Raw genomic sequence first — 23,854 nt, 5'->3', positions numbered from 1 at the left:
CAATATTTGTTATTTTCTTTTTCAAATTAAAAATTATGAAAAATTTAAAATTTTTTCAAACATTAGATCTGCATAAATCAAAAATATTTGTTAAGAAATACGACAGATTTTAGTTTTAGAATCTAAGAATTGATTTGAAGTTGATAGTAACACCATATTTTTCGAATTATTTTCTCAAAGTTCCTGGAAAATTTTCACAGAAGGATCCCTGCTTCATAATAGGCAGTAAAAGCAAGATCAGTCAAGAAGATTTGTTTTTTTTTTTTGATTTTCAAATATTGGTTAGGTCTACATTGACCAAAAATGTGTATTTGCTTTACCAAGTGTTCCTTTGTCTCCTAAAATCAGCTGAAAGTGTCAATACCAGAAAAGTAAAAAGAAAATATTTTATGTTTTTCAATGAATTTTGTTTTATTTGGTTTGTTGTTTTTGTTTGTTTGCATTTTTATAGTGGTTTGCTTAGTCTACTAGTCTTAGTTTAGTGTCTTCCATTACTTAAAATTAGCGCTTAACCTATGAGTAGTGTTTTAAATCATTTGTCTTCCATAACTTAAAACTAAATATAAAAAATTTGCTTAAACTAAAATTTAACACAATAAAAGTTTGCTTTTTGCAAGGCACTATTTACAAAATTTTACAAAAAGTCGAATAAAAATTCAACTTTTTCATACACAACGCTCTTTGAAGTAAAATAGATTGTATTTGTAGAAAATACGGAGTCCTGAGTTGCCACTGGTCTGTATTGTCTCTCTCACTTGATTTTTTGGAATTATTTGCGCAGGTTAATTGAGTCACTGATTTGCGCTTGCAACGCGCAGCTTATTGTTCTTGCCACGAAGAAATGTAGTCCAAGAGCTCCTCATCATCGGGCTGTTCCTCCTCAGGCGACAAATGTGCGAAATCGTCGAACGACTCGAATTTGAATTGCGTCGCTTGCAAAGCCGATTGTGACTGTTGCTGCTGCTGCGCCTCCAACTTGACGGGATGCAAATAGTTGGCGCCGCCAATAGAAATGTCCGAGTCGCCGCTGTAGCTGGGCGCTGGCGAAACCGAAGCCTCAGAGTGATAGGAGCGTTGCAGCTGGTTAAATGCGACATCGCTGGGACTACCCATGGAAGAGTAGCCATAGTTGCTGCCATCATTGCTGGACTCATCGCAGAGCGCCGTACCCGCTTGCATATTACTAGCTGAGCTGGGCTGCGACTCCTCGAGCATGTCCTGCAGACCGCGTATGTACTCGACCGCAATGCGCAGCGTATCCACTTTGGAGAGCTTCTTGCTGGCGCCACGTCCGCCATGCGACAATGTATTGATGACCGTCTGTGGCAGATGTTGACGCAAGTTGGCGAAACCGTTGTTCACCTGCTTGACACGATTGCGCTCGCGCGCATTGCGACGCGCCACCGACGGCAACTGCTCGCCATAGGGCATATTCATGTAGGTGTACTTCTTGCGTGGCAGCAGGTCATCACCAGCCCCCGGACCCATTTGGATGTTATGCAGATTGCTGCTGCCCAGCACTTTGGGTGCGGGCGCGATGCTTTGCTGCTTCTTGGTTTGGTAGAGCGCTGCTGTTTGCTGGATCGTTTGTTGTTGCAGTTGCTGCTGTTGTTGTTGTGCTTTTTGCAACAACATTATGTTGCCGTTCAACATTTGAAAGTGATGTTGCTGTTGTTGGTAACCCGTTTGCGTCATACACACACTTGCCATTTTTATTGATGAATGATTTTTAGGACTGAATGAGTTTGTCGGTATTCGAACTAGACACAATTACTTCTTGTTGTTTTTTTTTATATATTTTCTTAAAACACGTTTTTATTGTATTTGCACTGATTGATCTTCGTCGCTGACTACTTGCTTTGCTACAACTATTTTACTCGTTTTCTGAAGACGAGCTTGTAATGCTATGAAATCAAATGCCTTAATGATTCCCTTCGTCCTCTGGCAGCGCCTTAAGTACAATTTCCACGGCCGAGCAACAGTCACAGTCGCAGCTCTGTGCTCTTTGTTCGTTCGTACAGCGTGAGTAGCGGCTATACCTGATTCCTCCCCTGTTGCTTGTCATCATCGTACGCTGGCCGAGGGTTAAACGGCAGCGCAAGTGATCGCGCTCTCGATCAGTGCCACGAACTCCAACGGGAATGTAGGGATAGAGCAGCGCCGCGCAGAATAACTCGGAGAGCAAAGTCGAGTTACTTCGTTACAAGCATACTTTGTGGTGCACGGAAAAGGGTGGCGTATACCAGCGCGTGAGAGAGGGCGAGAGCGCGTTTGTAAGCAGGCAAATAGCATATTTTGTTAGGGCAGCAAGGGAATTCGAGCGCTAAGTGCCCGCTGTACACTGCAATGGTTTGTTGTGTAGTGGACAGGTTACAGAGATTTAACAGGCATGCGCACAAGCTGTGCTCTGGTGTGCAGTGCGGAGGGAGAGCAGTAAATGTTTGTAGGTTTGTGCATGGCAATATGCTGGTTTGTAAGTTTGATAGCGCCATTCCTTTGGTAGAATGTGGCGTGTGCCAGTTCAAATATTGTGTATGTATATGTGCTTGTGAACACATTTTTATAGAATTTTCTTATTTGCATATTTAATTGTGTAAAATAGTATGAAAAACTTTTTTATTTGAAAGGGTATCTTCCTGAAATTTGGTCTGGATTATTGGCCAACTTAAAGCTAAAATATCCGAAGAAATTTTCCATATTGGGCCACTGTAGCATAGAGCTGCCATACAAACTGATCGACCAAAATTCAGTTTTTGTGAGGAAAACTTTTTTATTTGAAAAGATATCTTCCTGAAATTTAGTGTGGAATATTAGCAAAAGTAAAGCTAAAGTATATGAAGAATTTTTCCAGATCCGTCTACCATAGCATATAGCTGCCATACAAACTGACCGACCTAAATAAACTTCTTGTAAGAAAATTTTTTTATTTGACAAGGTATCTTCCCAAAATTTGGTGTACATTATTAGCCAAAGTAAAGCTAAAACACCCATAGAAATTTTCCATATTGAACTACTGTAGCATACAGCTCCCATACACACAGACGGGAAAAATTAAGTTCTTGTAAGAAAAACTTTTTTATTTGTAAAAGTATCTTTCTGAGATTTAATTTAAATTATTGGAAAAAAGCTATTATACCATTTCTGAACAATTTACTCACATTGGACAAGTGTAGCATCTAGCTGGCACACAAACTGGCTCATCAAAATAAAGCGTTTGTATAGAAAGTTTTATTATTCGCCTCGATATCGTCATGAAATTTTTCTCAAAGACAATGTAAAAACCTCAGAATAAATTGTTGAGATCGGCCATAGCATATACAAACAATTTGAACAAACAGATCAAGATAAAGATATTTTTATAACGACTTTGTGCTATACAAAATGCAATTGTGAAGAATTTTTGGGTTTTTCTTTTTTTTTTTTAATCTGAACATGTTTCTTCAATATTTTCAAAAACCAACATTTTAAAACTTTTTAAATCAGCATTCGGAAAGTTTTATACAGATTTGTACCATTTTGTATCGGTTCTTGGTTACCACACATATTTGGAATCTAAAACTTCGGATTTATTTAAATTATATTGTTAGGTTATACTTGTACTAGTACTAAAATAATAACACTATATTTCAACGACAAGATTTGTAAGGTTGAGCTATGAACTTTAGAGATATTTTTTAACAAAAAAATATATTTTTCAAATATGCATATTTTTAAACTTCCAAATTAATTTCAACGATATTTTATTATTGAAATTTTTTTTAATTTTTTCTTATATTTTTTATATTTTATTTACACATTTTTGATTTTTGATTTTTAATTATTAATTTTTATTTTTAATTATTAATTATTATTTTTAATTATTAAAGCAAATTTAATTTATTTTTATTCTTTAATGAACATTTCTAACATTTTAACTCATTTGGCGCATACATTACATTACGTTGTATTAAATTTATCAAAAATCAGTCATTTTCATTGTTCACTATACATACACAGATATGTTATATACATATTTATGTATGCATGTGTACTCTCATTCATTTAATTTCCTAATAAAAAAACTCTTCAAAAAAAAAAAAAAACTCAGCTTATTCGGTTCTCTGTGCAAATATGTAAGTACATAACTGCTAATTTCGCTGTTGCGTCAGCGCGCTATAACATTTCAGAGCAATCCACTGTTAACTAGCATGAGAAACACCCCCACAAAACCAAACATCTGTTAAGTTACTTATTGCATATTAACATCTGTTAGGTGTTAACAGCGCACTGTTACTCCACCTACATGCTTATGTTAGAGGAATTGCTGTCTCGCAGATAACCTTCGGCTTCACCTCGGCGCACTTGGTTGAGCAGCAGAAACCTGCGCAGAGAATTTCCCCTCCTTCATACGTCAGCACTCCAGCTAGTGCAAACGCACAGCATCCTGACGACGTCCAAGTACCTGACTAACCAATTTATCTAGATCTTTTGCCTACACCTACACACAAGCGCAATTTTCCTTAGCTTCTTAGGCACTTTGAATGGAATACGTTTAGGCATGTGTGTGTGTTTCATTTCTTTGCTTCGCCACTATTATATTACTCGCTGTTGGCTCACTTGTTGTTGCGTTGTTGCTGTTGGAAAAACTGCATAAAGCATTGTTTTTGTCCTATTGGTTTTTGTCTTGCTTTATTTTCGTTATATCCAGCGTAACAATATACTATGCACTATGGGAATTATTGTTGTTTTTGTTGCTGTGATTATTGCTTACGTTTGTAGCGTAGCTATACAATTTCCTCGCTTTACTGCCACAAAGGATATCTTATCTTTGTGCTGCCAAAGCGCACACACACAGAGATCTAGCCAGCAAGGATATACGCCAACAAGGATGTGCGTTGTATGCCTGTCAGTTTTATTTTTAGTTGCCTTTGCTGACAAAATTCCTTTTCTTTAAGATTTTCTTTTCATTTCGTGCAAACACTTGCGTGGGGAGTTGCTGCTCTGCGTTTTGTGTCGCAAAGCAGCGAAAATTGAAAGTGTCTTTGGGCAACTGGCTGCTTGGGAATGATTGTGTTTTAGATATGTATGTATTTGTGTACTATATACTCGTACCTTATGTAGAAGATGTACATAAGTATATATTAACCTATGACGTAGAGAAATAATTATTTTTCTTGCTGTTCGTTTGCGCAAGTGCGGATCCTGTGGACGCTGGCAGTCGCCGTTGCGCAGTTCATCAAGCAAGTGGTTGTGCTGCGAGGATGAAAATTTATATTTTCTTGCTTGGAAAAAAATAAACGAAACTGTCAGCGTTTTTTTGTGACTATTTAAAAACTCATATTTTTTGAGTTTAGCTTAATCAAGAAATTTGTTAAATAACATAGAATTTGGCAAAATTATATAGGAGAGATTCTTCAAAATTATAAAGAAGAGGGTATCTTCTATATTTTTTATTTCTGTGGAAAAGTCTTTATGTGAAAATATTGACATATGTTAGTGGTAATATCATTAATTTTGACTCTTTCATATATGTATTTATATGAGGCTTGAAAAAAGGTATAATTATTGTTAATGGGTGTTTATAGGATTATAAGAGAAAATTGGAATCAAAGTACAATTTACAATAATTGCAAAATAATTTTCACCGATCTCGATAGTTTTTTTTTTCACGCAGTACAGGATTTTTTTAAATTTATTTCACTCACATTCCTCCAAATTTTCTTTCTTAATTATGGTAACAGTATAGAGTGTAATAAATTGAGGGAAGTGTCTCAAAACATTTTTTTATTAAAACTTAGAATCGAATAGACTAAACTATAGAAAAGTTTAGTTCCTTAAAAGAAAAAACTTTGAGTTATATAATATTTTTTTAGAAGTTTTAATGGTATTACTTAGATTATTATGGTATTACTGAGCAATCCTTGAATACGTTCAACTAGAATGGTTTGCAAGTTTCATTTCTTCCTGTTATCGGCGCTTCAATTTAACAATAACAGCTGAAAGTAATTTGCATAATCTGCAGTCATAATATGTTTGGGAAAAATAAGTAGAATTTATGAAAGTTATTTTAAATTTATTTTGATGAAATACTGTAATGCATTCTGTGATATGCAAGAAGCAATCGGTGGCTTACTAAAATATACTTGTATATGACTGACAAAATGTTGGCCATGTCGCAAAATGAAAGCTAGGCTTTCTAACCCTGTTTAAATATGATAAATATGAAACATTCCTGTCAAACTTTTGTCTATGACATTATCATCAGTGCGTATTTGTATTATTTTTGTTACTTTGTTGTTGACATTATTTACTTAGTCCAGCCATAAGTTCTGTTACACGTTTAGTCTGTTATGAAAATAATATTATACTATAATACATTTTATAATAAGTAATTTTTATTTCATTTAAAATATAAGAAATCATAAATTAAGTCAACGATGTACAAAATTTTATTCGAAAGCGTCAACTTTTGCTTTCATGCAAGCCCTGAAACGATTCAGACATTGATCAACAGTAGTATGCACACTTTTTATAGGTATGGACCACGCTACTCTTGCCAAAAATTTCTTGATACTCTCTAAATATCTGAGGGGTATTTGACAGGTCATGCTCTCCAGCTCTGATCTAAAACTTTAGCTCAATATATTCAAATCTGGACTTCCAAACTGCCGATCATTTGCAGCTATAAAATCATTAATATTGCCAGCAGCTATGTACTTGGGTGGTTTTTGTCTTGTGTGTTGGAGCAGAATATTGCTGAAAGCTACAATGCTCTCTATATAATGGAGTATTGCATAACTACTTTACCATGCCTTATAAAAAATCCCACTGGCACAGTTTTTCCACCACTTTTTTCTCAGAAGTGAAGAGGTGTTATGCTTTTACAAGAAACTCCCTACCAAAATATTAGAGCAGGACGACTACGTTGAATCCCTTGGAATACATTTTTTATCGTTTCTCAAATTATTTTGTAGATTCTGTCAATTTTCGTATTCAAAAATTGCTTCAGCAGTAACAATTCTTTCATCTGTGAAAATAACACTTTTATTGGGTTGTCAAAAAAGTCTTGCCGTATTTTTATTGAATTAATACGTGTGACACCCATACATCGAGCTTCATAGTGACTCCAAGCTTCTTCAAATGGTTTATAACGGTTTGATGACTACTATGCCGGTCTCTTTCGACCAATTCAGCGATTTTATCGCAATTTTCGACGACAGGCCTTCCGGAGCGTGGCAAATCTTCGATCACCTCTATACCAGAAAGAAAACATTGAAACCATCGTTTGCGGTGGAAATGGAAACTGTATCGGGTCCATAAACTGCACAAATTTTATTGGCGGCTTGAGATGCATTTTTGCCTTTATCGTAGTAGTACTGTAAAATATGCCGTATTTTCTCTTTATTTTGCTCCATGTTTGCGACGCTATAACTCACGAACGACTTAAAAGAAACGACAATCAATCAAACACGTGTTAGCGCGTGAAATTAGCTTTCCAAAACGGTATAGCATGATCCAATGCGACGAATAAAACTAGAACTACGCGCTTTCAGCTCCAGTGAAAATACCGCAAAACCTTTTTGACAACCTAATATTTAGGATCGGTTTAATTATAAAAATCTATAACAACATTTCATTAAAACACAATGAGGACGAACTAAGATTGTATCACATTAATATATTGAATAAATAAAAAAAGACAATAAAATAAAATTTTAACATGGATTGAAACGAAAGAAGAGGTCTAGCGAGTGGTAACTTTTCAATCTTATACGTTGTAGACTATTGTCCAGCAGTTGAATCGAAAAAATATCTTAATGATGCTCCAAAGGGAAGAGATAAAATCTGCTAAATTTTTCTATTGTATCCTTTACAGTGAACAACTTTAACTCCCTGTGGATCTCACATAGAAAGAAGTCCTCACTATGGAGGACAGAACATTATTTTGAAAAGTTTAAATTACTTCTAAGTTTGAATTCGCTACTTTGCCCTAGATTTGAATGTTATACGTCCATAGCGGCCTAAGTCTTACCATATAAATTAGCAACCAGTTCTTCATACTAAGGCGGGATCTCGGCCTAAGAAGTCTGTATAGCTGTGCCCAACCTTAATATCAGCGGAGCTCTTATTTTTACGTGATCTTTGCAAGTGCGAGTTTTATAAATTCTATTTCCCAAATATTTTGCGCATTTGTTTGTTGATAGCAACTGACCATATAAAGGCACTTGCGCACAATTTTGGTGATTAAGGGTATATACTACTTGTACAGACTTTTCAGTGTTGATGCCAATGTTCAATTTGGTGAGCCACGATTTCTAGAAGTACATAGTATTAGGGTTTCCACTTGATGCCTGCAGTGCAGTATCATCAGCATGAATTGCCGTCATTGTTGAGTCAGAGTTGATCACTGGAAAGTCTGCTATATAAAGAATGTAGAGCACAGGGGCGAGTACACCGCAAGTAAGACTTTAGCAGCATATATCACAATGATTACCTAACCTCACCTAAAATCTGAAGACCTCTGTTATGAGACTAGTATGCGTGCCTGTGTGATACCAGGGTGGTTAGGATGAGAGCATCCGCTAGAAAGAGTTCATTAATTCAAACCGGAAGTTTTTTGGATTTTAGATTTCGAAGTCTTATAAGTTTTTGGAAACTAATATTTTTCTCCGTGTATGCCACAATTCATTCATATATTCCAAATTCGGCTGCATTTACTACTTCAATTAATTCATTAAGGCAGACGCGCGCCAGCTTTACAAAGTAAGCGTTCATAACCTTGGCCTTGACTGGTGATTTCGCCGATATAATACGTGGCACCCGCGCCACAACGAACAATAACAACAATAAATACACTATGCAGTAAGCAAAAAGTAGCAAAAAATGCCAAGTGCGAACAGCAAAAAGCATTCGACGCATAATTGTTGCATGAAGTGTGCGCATTTGACACGTGCTTCCGATAAAAAACAACGGATTCAATACACAAACATATTTATGCTTATACATATGTATATATACTAGCGCTCATTTGCATACGCGCTTAGTCAACACTTTGTGGCACTACCCCAACACCGCCACACCCGCGCCAGCATATTGAGCAAATATGAATAAGCGTCCAACTTGTCATGGGACAGATGTGTGTGCTAACGCGTCGCCGCGCAATCAGCTACGCCGCGTTCGTGGCAACTAAGTGGAACGTGCAACTTGCAGCCGCACGACAAGTGGCGCGTACCAATGTGGCGCATGCGCAGCACACTAACTCGCCATACACGCTAGGCTACAAAAACAAACTGGCAGTGAGTCAGTCAGTTAGTTGGTTAAGCAACAGCTGCTACTAGCGGCATTAAAGATTTGCACGTTGCATGCAACAATCGCTAGACAATATATCTTAGTGTGTGCGTGTGTGTGCGCCGCACTAATAGACAATTGACTTGCCGCCGACAATTGCAATAAATGTTGACAATATGCATATGCAAGCGCTGTTGGTCGTTGGCAGAAACGGAAGAAAGGAAGGTAGGAAGCGCCAAGGTGGCCAGTCAACCGCTGTTCCTCAAGCTCAACAACAACAAAACGATTTGGATTATGCTAATGAAGTTTGTCTTAGTGGCGCTTTGGCAGCTGTATTGTAACTGCAATTGTTGTTGTTGTCATAGTAGCCACTGCAGTTGGTGATATTTATGATTTCGCCGCAGTAATCATCGCCGCCGGTGGTGGAGCTGTTGATTTTCTACACAATTGTCACAGGACGTTGCCCGCGGGCTTTTCCCTTCGGACGGACGTCCAAATGGCAACAAATGAAAGCAGCAGTAAATATTACAACTACAGCAATAACAATGCCAGTAACTATTATTGTTGTGTGTCTGCAGTATCGATCAAACGGCAGAAATAGCAAATGCAGGGCAGCTGCAACCACCATATCGAGTCATACTCGCTGCTTCGCTTTATATGTAAGGTAGCACTTGCCTCGTCGTTGTGGTGCCAACTTGTGGTCAGCATTTATTGCTGTATTTATTTTTAACATCTTTGTTTATAGATTTTCAAGTTCTCTTTCATAATTTTGTTTCTCTTGTATGTTTTATTGTTGTTTTGTTTTTTTAATATTTTTGTACATATCTTATCTCTCGAGGGCGATACTATACTATTTATATACAGACATAACAATTATTTTACAAAAATATTAAAATAATTTAAAATAATTGAAAGTTATTTGAAAACGATCTTTTCCAACCATTTTTTCTGAACCTGAGATATACAAACTCCCCGAATTTAACCTGGACTGATATAAAAAATTACAAATCTTTATCTTCGCTTTCAAAATAGGCTCTGGAGCCAATACAATGTTTCATCAATTTTCCATACTTTTGTGCTAAGCCTCACTTGGAATGGCTTTCAGTGCCTTTTGAGGATTTTAATTTTTTCGTTTTTGCTCCATTTCAGCGTTCAATTCGCTAGATTGTTGGGCAATATCGAAGCCATATTCATAAAGCCACGTCTCGTCACCAGTAATGAAATGTTTGCTGATTTTAGGATCCTCAGCTACGTTGTTAAATATCTTTTTCGCAACTTCTACTCGATGTTTCTGCTATAGATGGTTTTTGGTACGAGTCCCCCTTATAACCAAAATATGTGGAGTTCATTTCTAAATGATGTTGAGATCTTCTGCTATTTTCTAGCATTGTTTCTTTGCCTTTTTCAAACTATTCATCATTTTCAAAGGTGAAAGGACGACTTCTACTTCTGTCTATAACACTTTTGCCGTATTTTCAACAGTTTCGTACCCGTGTTTCCATTGGAAGCACAAAATTAAGCAAACCCTTTTTTAAATTTTTATTAGGTAAAAATCAAAACACAAATTTTTCGTGCCGTGAATGACTAATTTGCTTATCATAGAGATGAAACTTCACACAAACATATATGTGGGCTTTACTAATTTAAGAAAACATTTTTTTTATCAATTCGGCTGGCGGTTGCATGTAAATGGATTAGTCCGGGTCAATTTTGATCACATGAAATAGCCTCAATAGTCTCTCAATTTGGCACTGTTACATTCAAAGGGCACTGCTTTAGTCTTTCCAGAAAGCTTATGAAGTGATAATGACACATTGTAAAGATTTTACGAAGAGCCGTCAGTAATTTATGGATTATTCCGACTATTTCTTAGTTATTCGTTTTCTCAATCTTTTTTACAAAAAAATGATGTGATTTAGATAAGCAACGCAGATTTTACCAAGATTATCGGCCCTTAATTCCGACCTCTTTTTATGAACAGCTTCGCAAAAACGACGCAGAACGCTCCAATAGTATTTGTTGATAGTTTGTCCGGTTGTAAGGCACTCGGAGTACACCACACATCGATAATCGAAGAAATCTTTGACCTGCTTTGACGTGGCTTCGGCTAACCTCCGCCACGATATTCGGCCGAATGATCGTTTCTTTTCAGGACGTAAGTATAAATCTAAGACTCATCGCCAGTAAAATAAGACGTTTCATAATATTCTGGTAGTTGGAAAGCATTACTTCACAGACATTAACGCGATGCTGTTTTTCCAAAAAATTAGTGTGTTTGGAACATCATTTCATGCTTTCACATTTCTCAGGTCTAAATGATCTTTCAAAATGGTTTTCACTGATTCTTCCGATATTCTAACGATTCTGGTAAGATCTCTGACTATTAATCGTCGATTCTCAAGCACTTATTCCTTTATTTTATTGACGTGTTGGTCATCACTTGATGCTGATGGCCGTCCTGGACGTGGTTCGTTGTCAACGCGATAACGACCCTTTTTGAATAATTTGTATTGTAAAATTGGGAACAGACGTCAGAGGTCTACTTTTTAAAGCTCACTATGAAAAAAGGCTTGTATTGGGCGCAAGAAACCATCAACCATGATTGAAGCATTCAATATTTACAGATGAGTTAACTTTTATATTGTTCAACTCCTTAAGACGTGTTTAGCTAAGGAAAATAAAAACATTTATTCCAAGGAGTCTTAAGCACCACCAAAATGTGGTTGTTTATGAATGCTTTTTTGCGCATTGTGGGTTTGAGGTGCTTTACAGAAAAACTCGAACGCCGTTAGAATGATAAAATTGTATATAAAGAGTTTGCTAAGGCAGCTGAAATATTTAAGGCAAAAATAACCATGATTGGTAGCTCCAAGAAGACAAGTATCGGAAACAGAGGCATAGACTCCGTACTCAAAAGGAAACAAGGAACACGTATTGTTACTTTCGATTGGCCATCATAATTACTAGACACCAATCTAATAGAGAATGTTAAGGTTAATTTAAAGTAATTATTAAAACAAAATATTTTACGACAACAAAAGATCTAATTTGGCTACTTCAACATACATATCTCTAGGCCGCTTCCTGCGGTAAAGGCGGAAAATTTAGTTTTAAGTTGCGATCAAAAATGTCAGGCAATAATACACAATACGGGAGTTTGAAGTATTGAATAAAGATCAGCTATAGCAAGAAAATGTATTTTCTATAATAATAAAAATTTTTCCAATAAACACTAACTAAAATTTGAAAAACGAAATCTTTTTTTGAGTGCACTTTCAATTATGCTCCTGTTTTGATATCTGAAATTAATCACACTTATGGACGAGTATATCAAGATTCTTAATTTGGAATTTCGCTGGATATGCTTTGATCTTTCGACTTTTCACTAGTTTTTTTCGTGAAATTTTGGAACAAAATTTTGATATCCTTATTCATATATTAGTTCAGGAATCTCAGTTATAGGCTTTGGCATTAACAATCGTCGCAATTTATTATAGGAAAAATTAATTCCAATATACAATATATCTTAAATAAGGAAACACACACTATAACTTATTCGGTGCTACATACTCTCATGTAAAAATTGGATATGTTAAAGTCTCTTATAAATTACAAAAATTCTTTGAAATATTAAACGGATATTTTCCTCTGAAAATTCGAATGAATTTTGTAAATCGTTTATTAATTCACCTGCTTAATTAAATTGCTTTTAAACCACTTTGGTGAAACTAAAACATGTTCCACCCACTTTTTTGTGTACCGAAAAACGAAAATTAGATCAAAATCCAAATACACGCGCTACTTTTATTGTATTTGCACCAAATTGAATTTTGATGTATTTTTGATAGTTTTTCAATATTATGTTGAATAAAAAAACAGATAAAACTTCATTTACAACCATTTCGTAGCGCATTTGGTTGCGTCATCACTGCCCCGCCCGCCTCTAAAGCGATCCTTCAAAGGGTTTTCCTGCGCTACTGTGTCGATCAGCGCCGATTACTGCTTCCACCAAATTGCTGTTGTATCATTTTTCATTTTGCTTTCATTCATTGCCTTGAATCCTTTGCCTTCGCCGTTTTTCATTGATCAACCCTTGCGCTCATCAGGTTGCGTAAGCCTTTCATTTTGAGGTTACAAATAAATATGGTGTGTATGTATGATTGATTGTGGGTGTTGTCCGCAACAAATTGATTGCTACTTGCCGCTGTTGCAAAAAAAAAAATTAATGTTTGAAGGATGGTCCTTTTTGCGTCGCAATGTCTGCGCCTTGTTGTCTCTTTGCCGTGCTTGCTTATTTTAGTATTTATATCCAGGCAAAAATATTTGAAGTTTCTATGAACAAAATTTCTGCAAGTAATTCTACTTTGTAATGCTTCTCAAAATGACAGAAAAACACATTTATTTAATTTACATTTAAGTGAGCTGAAGAATTCGACGCTCAGTGCCGAGAGCCGCTCACAATAAACATATAAATTTATTTTATTTTTATCCAATGCCAATAGAAACTCGCAAATGTGTTGAATCTTCTATGTGTCTTAGCTAAATTTAGAAAAGATCTACGAAACTCCTTCATACAATTCAATGGCAACACTAAATGATTTGAGCACCAAATCCATAATATTCTCTAAGCATCCTGTGAATCGCATATCCTACTTTTCCATCTCGAAATACTCGTAGCATCACTTGCTTTCGCGACATCTTACGTCTGATTGTAAAATCACTGTTTTCAAATTCGAAAACTACCCTCTTTTTAAAACTGGACCAAAGTCAAATCAACCCGATTTCCAATTGGAAAACTAAGCGAATGAATGTGTTCTCAGAGGGATGCTGAATTTATTTTTAGAAGGATGCTGAATTTAACTTTAGGGGATGCTGAATACGTCTACATCAAAAGGCATTGCAGATGTGAAGGAATTTGAAACTATTTTTTTAAGGTAGCAAACAGCGATGGTTTGTGAAAATGATTCAGTTAAGGGTTGTTGAAGTCGTGAAACATTTTTATGTATGCATTATGTTAACAAATAGTTTTGAAATATGTGGAGAATAAGAGTGTTAGCACGTTAGTCACGTATACTTCAGGTAACAGCATCCAAAGATCAAAACCCCTTGTATGTATGTTCTATAAGAATGGAGTTAAAAATGTTTAAAATCAATGTTGCACCACTTATTGAATAAGAACCGATGTTTGAATTTCACCAGCCACTCGTTTTTGATTTTGAATATTTCTACCGGCAGTTCATGGACTGCTACAACCATACCTAACCATATTATTTGGGATGTTTTCGATTAGCTCTGATTTTGGATCACTTTTATGATTTGCTTCCTGTAACTCTTTAACAGTTTAGAACTTACTCTCACAGTTCGAAAGGACTGCCGGACGGCTGTTGGCCACCTGACAGCTCACAACCTACTGGCAACATATGTGAGCCAGATAGTAATAAGTGATAACGTTACATGCAGAAAGTGCAGAGAAGTTAACATGAGAGGAACGCAGAACACCTCCTTGTCCAACACTATCTAGAACTCGACTCAAGTATCTAGGAGCTTCGGAGTTCAAAGGACTGGACGGCGTATCAAATGTAGACTTCAAATGGCTCTTAATGTTCGCAAAAAATGTTGACGTCTTATGCGACGAATTCTTTAAATCAAATTAAACTGAACCAAGTCAGATGGAGCCATTACTAAAGACCAGTAGGTCTATACATGGCGTGATAGCCGGCCAATATAACCTAGCCTAACTTATAAGATAGATGTCCTTAGTCAGTTAGCATTTTTCATTATCTTTTGTATTTTTTGCTTCTTTGGCTTTCATAGATTTTGGTAGTATTTTCGGACATATTTCTCTCTTAGCATACTGAAAACTCTGTACTCCACTTCTGCATTCAAAAAATATGATTTTTAGAGCTTTCAAAATCCAGAGTACCAAGCGAGTAATACTCTGTGCCACTTAACAACAAAAACGTTCTTTCCCTTCACCTGTCGTAATAGAGAGTTCGTCGAGTAGTTGAAAAGGATATAAGAGATACAAAAGTAAAATTCAAGTAGATAATTTTTTCGTTTTCTATTGTTTGCATAATTTTGTTCTTGGGCTTTCCTTCGCCTACTTACTGAATCGAAAACCTTCTATTGGTAAGAGTTATTCAGCGTTGGATTTTGAGTCTGACATTGTTGGCGCAGATTGTGTTAATCTCTTATCCGAGTCTATCCTTTTCATTGGGAGTGTGTTTTTACGAGCAGAGTCCCAAACATTGCACTCTGGTTGGTAAGTTTCGCCTTCTCACTTTAGCGAGCCTTCAAACGGATTTTTTTTGCTACCCAGAGGATATAAGACTGGAAGACGTGAGCTGTAAAACGACCAAGTGAATGGCGCTCAGAGAGCTTTCTTGAACTTCTACGGGCTCCATCCTCCCTAGAGACTGATAGCTAAGGCCATAATTCACGACAAATTTCTTGAAGATATCTCTTCATATGGCTATGCTTTGCACTTTATTCCGATATTTCAGTTTATATGGCAGCTGGTTGCTATAGTGGTCCAATATCGGCCTTTCCGACAAATGAAGAGCTTCTTGGTAAAAAAAACGCGAAATTACAGATATATCAAAAACTGAGTTTTGGATAAAATAAAAATTTGTAACTGCATTATTTAGATTTGAGTCTGACCTTTAGTGAAATCGTGCCCTATAATGAGCTACATTCGATCTTCATCAGGGAGCGTTCGGTTAGCTGTGTTTGAGTTTTGACGCTTCGGCGAACGTTACAAAAAATAAACGGATATATCAAACACTCTCCAATTTATATTTACAAAAACCCAAAAAAACATAGTCTTGTCAATTTTTTCCCTCGAAATGTTTGAACTACCGAATACTTGTTCACAAGTTTCTGTTGCCCAAAATGCACTTGTTACCAAAACACAGTTGCCGTTTCTTATCGTATCACTACCATCGAACGGTACAAATCTTGCGGACAAATGAATGTGCGGTACGTGCCACCAAGGTCAACAGTTTGGGAGACACACACACTCGCAATTACAGATATTATTAGATGTGCCTTGAAGGTGAACTTTGTCAACAATTTGTCAGGAGGGAGAACCAATTAATCAACAATTTTATGGGTGTTCCAATAACTGAAAAAACAAGCCTTAAATACAACCAGTAAAGACTCAGTGGCCGATAGCCACGCATGTGACTGGAATTCTTAAGCCTTGTTCATGGCCTTAACACAACATCGTGGAAAGCAAGTGCCGCAAGTAATGCCAAGAAGATAAAAACAAAAAAAAAATCGTTGTAAAAAATCGAAAATCAGAAATAAACCTTACATTATTGTTGTAATTGTTTTGCTTACAACAAACAGGCCAGACTTGTACGACTTAACGATTATGGCCGAGCGCGAGACATTAGTCATTGATAAAGACGGAATTTCACACGAACTCGTGCGGCAGAAGTGCAAGTACGCGTACTTTGAATATACGAGCTACATGTGGCAGCTAGTCACAGCACTTGCAATGTTGCAGTTACTTTTATTGGTTTTGTCAGCAGACATACAACGGCATTATCAACACATTAATCACGTGTCAATGAGTCTGTGTCGCACAACAACGCCAAGCAGCAGCAGTGGCAGCCATGTAAACCATTGCTGTGGCAGCCCAAAACACCTCCTGTCGTTACCGCACCAACAGCATTGGCAACAATAATAACAACAGCAAAATGGTCGTTTTGGCGAACTACATACGCACTTGCCACTTGTTAGCAATTAATTAAATAGAGCGTGCAACATATGCGCGAATGCGGCAACATTTATTTTCGGCATCCGTTGCCGCCAGCAGCTCGGCGGCTCAACAGCGCTAAACCACAACAACAGCAGCCAGTCAACTGTGCGGCAATGCAGTTTTAATTATAGCAACATTAGTTATGTTACTGCCAAAATGCAACCGCGCGACAACAACAAGCAATGAATGTAAAAAAAATGCGAAAAAACTTTTGCAACAGCAAGCAGGTAGCGCATTTAGTGACAGCAGAGGAGTTACTGATGTTAATTTGTGGCGGCATTTGCATAATAATCCTTCTTCGTTTGCCTCCTGGCACTCGCACCTCAACGCCGCGTTCTTACAGAAATGCCGCCGCAATGGGTTGGCATTGGGGCAGGTTGTTAATGCCACATTTAGTGTCATTAAATGGTGGTGCATACACGCAGTTCGCCTTCTAAGTGATTTTCGTGAGCCTGCCCATTATTTTATGGCTGCGAGCGGATCAAATTCAGCGAATCCACGATTGCTATGAGCTATGAATTCTGAAGTGAATTCTTAGTCTCGCGCAAATGTAGACACAAACTTGGAAGACTGAGATTTAAATGTAGCGGATTTCATTTCACATACCTGATCAAATTTGACCCGGACTGTCGTTCTATACTATGTTATCGAAAACTTGTCTCACAGGAGTCGTCCATTTACTATTGTTAATGCAGATAACATCCTAAAAGTTTAAGAAACAATGCTTTACAACCGACATGTTGGCATCAGATAGTTTATAAAAGTCCTCCAAATCTCAAAAAGATCGACTCAAAAGATTTCAGTTAATGTTTTGCTTATGAAGCGTGTCAATGCTAAACTCGTACCAAAAAATCTGAACTTTCAGCCAAAAGAGTTCAGAAGAGGTCGCGGAAGAAAGGCTTGACAAGGAAACTGAGGACACTGCAAGACGTAAGAAAGAGGTTACGCAAAAGAGGCTTGACGACGAAACTGAGAAGCCTGCAACCAATAACACATTATTACAGAAGACGAGGGGTTTGTGAATATGACGTCGATACCTAGCGAATGGCGCTCCTAAAATAAGCCAACATCGGGTAAAACAAAATTGCCTAATTCCAACCACGTTTATTACAAGTGTCTGGAAGGTTTGATTAACCGTTGGCATGCTTGTATCGGCTAAGCAGCGTATTTTGAAGGCGATAATAGATTTTTAAGATATGAAAAATTTAGTCAGTCCGGGTCAAATTTGATCAGGTTATTATATTTTTGATGACATTCTCAAAAATGCTAAAGGGTCTTCTTTTAAAAGAGATAATAGATTTTGAAAATGCGAAAAAATTTGGTCAGTCCGGTTCAAATATGATCAGATGTACATGCAGTGATTTTTACATTTTTGGTGAAATTCTCAAAAATGCTTGTATTGCCATAGGAGCCTCTTTTGAAGGCAATAATAGATTTATAAAATACGAAAAATTGTGTCAGTCCGGGTCAAATTTGATCAGATGTACATGCAGCGATTATTTTAGTTTTGATGATTCTATCTCATCCGCTGGCACCATGAATCGCAATCAGACAACGTTTTCATATAACCGAAAAATAAATTTTGCTGAAGGAAAAGAGCTCTTTGGGTCAGCGGAACTCCTACTCGTTCCCATTTCGCAGTTCTGTTGGTATCGGAGACATCTGGGAACTGTTCCAAAGGCCCTCAATATTTTAATCCTCATCAATTTCGACCATTTCTGAAAGAAAAGGTAAAGGCTGCTGATGATAGCTCTCCTTTACTAGTATAAAGTAGCCGTCGCGGTAAAGGGCCTTCCTTTAAAAGTAAGTTTCGAATATAACTTCTTAACAAGAACGAACAGGAAAAATTATTTAAAGCTGACAGGGAATACTGATATTTGATATTCTTTTCCTAGTAACAAATGATAACTTTCTTTTTTGGATTATAAACTTTTTGGTTGCTTAAGCCTTACCAAAGCATTCATTACATATTTCCTTTTCATCACAGCTGGTCCTTTGGGAGCCGTGGAATATGTATATCCCTTCTTATTCGGCGGTAGGTTAAACATTTGAAACATTTCGGCGTCTCGTTATTGTTGTTGTTTTAGCGGCAGAATTTTCCCGCGTTGGCAGTCCTTGGCGGAACATAAGTTAGGGATTTTCCGATTACGTAGATCCGACTGTCGTAGGAACGTGCGTCTCATCTTTGTCCGTATGTGCTCTGCAGTCCATGAAATCTGTTTCTAAAAATTGTTGAAGGCGGGATCTTTTCTGTGTTGACCCCTAAAATATTACCAAGTTCCCTTTTTCCTCAAACTTGTAGCTTTTGGTCTGTCCATCAACAACACTATCCCAAAGTAATTTTGTGATATCCCTCTGTAGCTAAGGTCTCAAGACCTCAGGTGTTCAAACAACCCTTGAAGAATTGGAATGGTCTGAGGTAGCTTAGGAGATTGTTTCCGTCCTACGCCCGAGCGGGTCAACTCGTTTGCTTTTCGTTTTCTTCTATTCCTTTATGACTGGGTACTCAGATGACATTAGCTACTGAGGGTCTAGTTATTAGCGCTACAGAAGGCCTTAATTGCGGCTTGGTTATCCGCTATAATGTTTATGGACTTGCTGGTTCGAGCAGAGCTTCACTTGGCACTTTCTATGATGCCAACAATTTCGGCCTGAAGTACTGAATTTAGTTCGAAGTTACTTTTGGCGTATGTATTACTTTAGAAAAAGTCGGCTGTTGTTCCTATTTCACCCTTTGGTTCATGCGTAATTATGCTGATTTCACCACTGAAATATCCGATCACAGAACCATTGGTCCATTCTTCTACTTTACAGAGAAATGAAAATGTTATGTCTAATTCCTCAGGGATTTTTTTCTTCTTTGGCATTACCAGTTTAGCTCGAGTTCCCCAACAAGGTCAAGTATGATACCATGACCGGACTGACAGTGAGTCTGGTTCGGTCTAGCCTGACTCCAACGGCATGAGCCTTATGGCTGGCATGCATTATAATTCACTTAAATATGCATTGACCGGTTGTCGAGGACTTAGGCGTTACTCATAAGTACTCAGATTCTGAAATTATATTAAAACACCCATTCTATTAAATTTCTATATCCTAAAAAACATACTCCAGTGTGTCATAAAAAATGTTTTAAAGATATAATTTTGATACATATATATCGTATTTACATTTCAATCTTTTGCTTTTTGAAGCTGCGGACTCAGTTACAGGTTAATCGTTTCTACAGAATCACCTACTCTCCTTCTTCTCCCTCTACAATTTACGGCGTCACCACTGATCTCTAGAACTTTATTGTAAACTCATATCTTCGCTTTCTACACAAAAGAATTTGAGAAGGCAGATTTGCAGCAAAATAATTTATTTGTCATTTCCTCTGCGGCAAATCCACCACCACGCAATATCCCTTAAGTTCGTGTTCGTGACCAAGCCCACTTCGGTTGAGCGGAGCTTTCGTTGAATTCGCCACAATTTGCGGTAATTATTATGTATCGCCTGGATAATTTTAACACCTCAACGTCATCTGCAAATAACATCAGTACGAGAGCCACATCCCACATTTCACGCGTCAGCATGACCGCCTTCTTTGCCGAGCCGAAAACAAAAGCACAGAAAAAATAAAAAAATAAGCACCAAACTGTTTAACCACATGTATGCATGTATATTTTTAACAACAATAAAATGAAGATACAACAATAAAACATTTCGACATTTGTGCGCACGCGCAGCCGAAAGCCTATCGCCGCATAAAAATCACATCAAGCATGCAGCTTCTTAGAAAGCTTTCAACACCTTTTCGGCTTGGCGACGGTATTACAGCGTCAAGCAGTCAGTTGCGGGCGCAGTGCGGAGCCGGCGGGTGTTATCAAAGAGCCCTGTGTGATCACTGCCGCCACAAATGGGCAGTTTGGCCAATGGCCAACACAACAGCAACAACAATAAGCGAAACGATAAGTATTGCTGCAATAAAAAGCCCGGCTCAATTTCAGCAGTAGCCGACATAAGCAGCAACAACAGCAACAACAGCAACAGCAGCAGCGGCAGCAACTGAAGCAACAATAATAGCGCCGCAAGCCACTTATTTTCGCACCTCGACAAAATTTTTTCGCACTTCATAGCTTCTAATTTGACGCTGCCGTTGCGTGTGCGTGTGCTGTGCGTTCGCCGTTCTGAGCGCTAATATGTTGTGTGTGTGTGTGTGTGCAGTGTAACCTCCTCCTCACGTTGCTGCCGCGGCGTGTTATTTTGACCATTCAACCGTTATCTCAGCAGATGCATCAGTAATTTCTGTTGCGCCCGTCTCGTTGTTGTTGCTGTTATTCTTTTTCCCCATGTTGCGCCAAGGTGTCGATTGTTGCTGCCAATACCTCCAACTACTATTGCTACGCATCGTCAACGGCGGCAATAAAAATGCGAAATGGCAGCAATTTCCATGGCGGCTCAGCAGTCGCCGCTTGAAGTTCGCGTTGCAGCTTTGAACTGTGCGCATCACATATGTATATGCGCATGAATGTGGTTGTGTGTTGTGGCAATTCTTCACACCACATTCAGGCAATTATCGCCATACTTGCAAATTACCGTTATTATATATAGTCGCAGCGCTTTGCAGTTAAAGTGGCATACAAATTAATATAAAATAATAAAATATAAGATATAAAAGTAAGAAAGTGTGAGGTACGGTCCGAACCGCAAATCATACATACAATTTACCGCTGAAGATATTAAACCCGAGTTATGTTGCCTGAATATGTGCGTCATCACATAATTGACAAAAAGCAATTGCCTTGCGATCTTAAGTCAATTATCTCACTGAAACTTCTAAATCCAAAGGTTCACTAGACCTCTTCACTTAAACTAATCACCTTCAAAAGTTGTCTCGGTTATCATTGAGCGGTAGCGATTCCCATTCCCAGTAACCTGTCGGTCTATGATTTTCATCACGGAAGAAGTACGACCCAATGACGCCGCCGGCCGATAAACCGTACCAAACCTAATTATTTTCGGGATGCCATTGTGATCATGGAGTACGTGTGATAGCACTGCCGGAAACTTCTAATAACGCACATTTTTCTTATTAATGAAGTCATTCAATGATGATCTTTCCTCAATGAAAATCCGGTGTTTTCAAGTATATTGTTCAGCCCTGTTCACGAACATACGACAAAATTTTGGTGGTCAAGCGCCTAAGAACATAAGCCAAGATTTTTGCGTGACGAATTCATTCACAATGATGTCACAGTGATGCTCAACGCTTGAGAACGTGTGAGAGACTGATTTGAGTCTTCCTCAATTAATACGATAGCGACAGCAACATTCTCAACACTGCGCACTTCTTTGTTTCAATGTCACGGGAAATATTTTGTACTGTGCCTGTAAATTCAAAATTTTTCATTAGACGCTCAATTCTTGATCTGACCAAAATTGGACGTTGCGCTCTTAATATTGAGGTCATTGCTCCGAATTTCGGTAGTAAATTTTAATAAGACTCGTTGTTGGATCGTATATCTTTCCATGATGATAAAATGACAAACGTTCTGAAGAGAGATGTCAAAATAGCGTGAAAAAATACGGTGTCGTTTGTTGTCCCTATCGGTCTAATCTTGTAGCTTTCTTATAGAAAAGCCCGTAATCCTTAGAGCCCTTTTTGAGCTATTTTCAGGTGTCTAAACATTTACAATGTTGCTTGCTTTCATACCTATTGAACCAGAAATGGGCCTTATCAATGAACAAAATTTGGCTCGAAAAAGTTGGATATTTTTGGAACTTTTCAAGTGCCCACAGTGCGAAGCAATGTCGCTTAGGAACATTAAGGGCTCAGTTCTTGCATAAACTGTTTTCAATTTATGCTCAAAGTATAATCGCCAAGTCGGTCAATACGTAACTCCGGGTTGCTGCGAAAGGCGGCGAATCGATTTATGAGTGCTAGGTCTCAAGATGTGTGATGTTGTTGCAAATAGTACGCCTCTACGAAAATTCTTTCCCAGTATGAACTCTTAGTTAGCCGTAACAGGGAAGGTACTCGGCTGTATAGTTTTCTCTTTCTATTTCCAACTAGTTTTCTGAATGTCATTAAACACATTGCACCTGTAGAGCTGAGTACACTGCTGGTCTCAGGCAGGGGTATTTCGAAATCCTTTGTCAATTCGACTGCCCCTCTGATACCCAGGAACACAGTAGTGTAGAATTGTCGTAGTTTCCGATCTTGCTGGAGAAGACACTCAGTGTTTAGGGGGACATTTGGATAACTAGTTTTCAATTAGGCGCTCCCTAGGTTAGTCCAATAGGGTTTGATCAACTTATTTCCTTATTAAACTTGTTTGTGTGCCTAGTCATTGCAAAATCACTGGAAACCACAAAGCTGATGAGCTCGCTAGAAAGGACACCCTTACTCCAATCTCATCAGGCTGGGAGCACTGGATCTATGTACCTCGTGTCAGCATAGTAAACGATGGTTAGTTGAATATAACCTATGCGGCGGTGAGATTCTTTTGGCACAGAAAAAAGAATTTCATTGAATTACTTTCTCTTACCAAAGTGCATTTCGTCGCAAAATTAAGAGATCTAACTGAACTCTGTCTTATTAGTACTTATACGATGAGTCTAAAAATGTATAGAATGCAAATTGTGGAAGTGCCATGGAGAAAGGTATAGTGGAAATATCTAGACACTCTCTCCTTCACTGTCCAGCTTTAGCTAGACTAATGTTAAAGCATATCGATATTTATACCTTCTGCGAATCAGACGAATCGGCTGGGATTGATGTGAGCCGCCTCACCAAATATGTAGTGCGCTAAAGAGGCTTCCTCGATATACAATGGTCTT

The 23,854-nt window shown here is 37.8% G+C and overlaps 1 protein-coding gene across 1 annotated transcript; it reads right to left on the bottom strand.

Moving 5' to 3' along the window:
- Nucleotides 1–391: 391 nt before the first annotated feature.
- On the bottom strand, nucleotides 392–1,946 carry LOC105227369 (achaete-scute complex protein T3). Its single transcript, XM_011206678.4, has one exon. It carries the CDS (start codon nucleotides 1,708–1,710, stop codon nucleotides 820–822), a length of 891 nt encoding a protein of 296 aa, XP_011204980.2. The 5' UTR covers nucleotides 1,711–1,946; the 3' UTR covers nucleotides 392–819.
- Between the last annotated feature and the right edge of the window lie 21,908 nt (nucleotides 1,947–23,854).

Source organism: Bactrocera dorsalis, chromosome 4, assembly GCF_023373825.1.
Source record: "Bactrocera dorsalis isolate Fly_Bdor chromosome 4, ASM2337382v1, whole genome shotgun sequence".
NCBI lineage: Eukaryota > Metazoa > Arthropoda > Insecta > Diptera > Tephritidae > Bactrocera > Bactrocera dorsalis.
The sequence above is the reverse complement of the archived record's forward strand: the minus strand, read 5'-3'. Positions and strand labels throughout refer to the sequence as shown.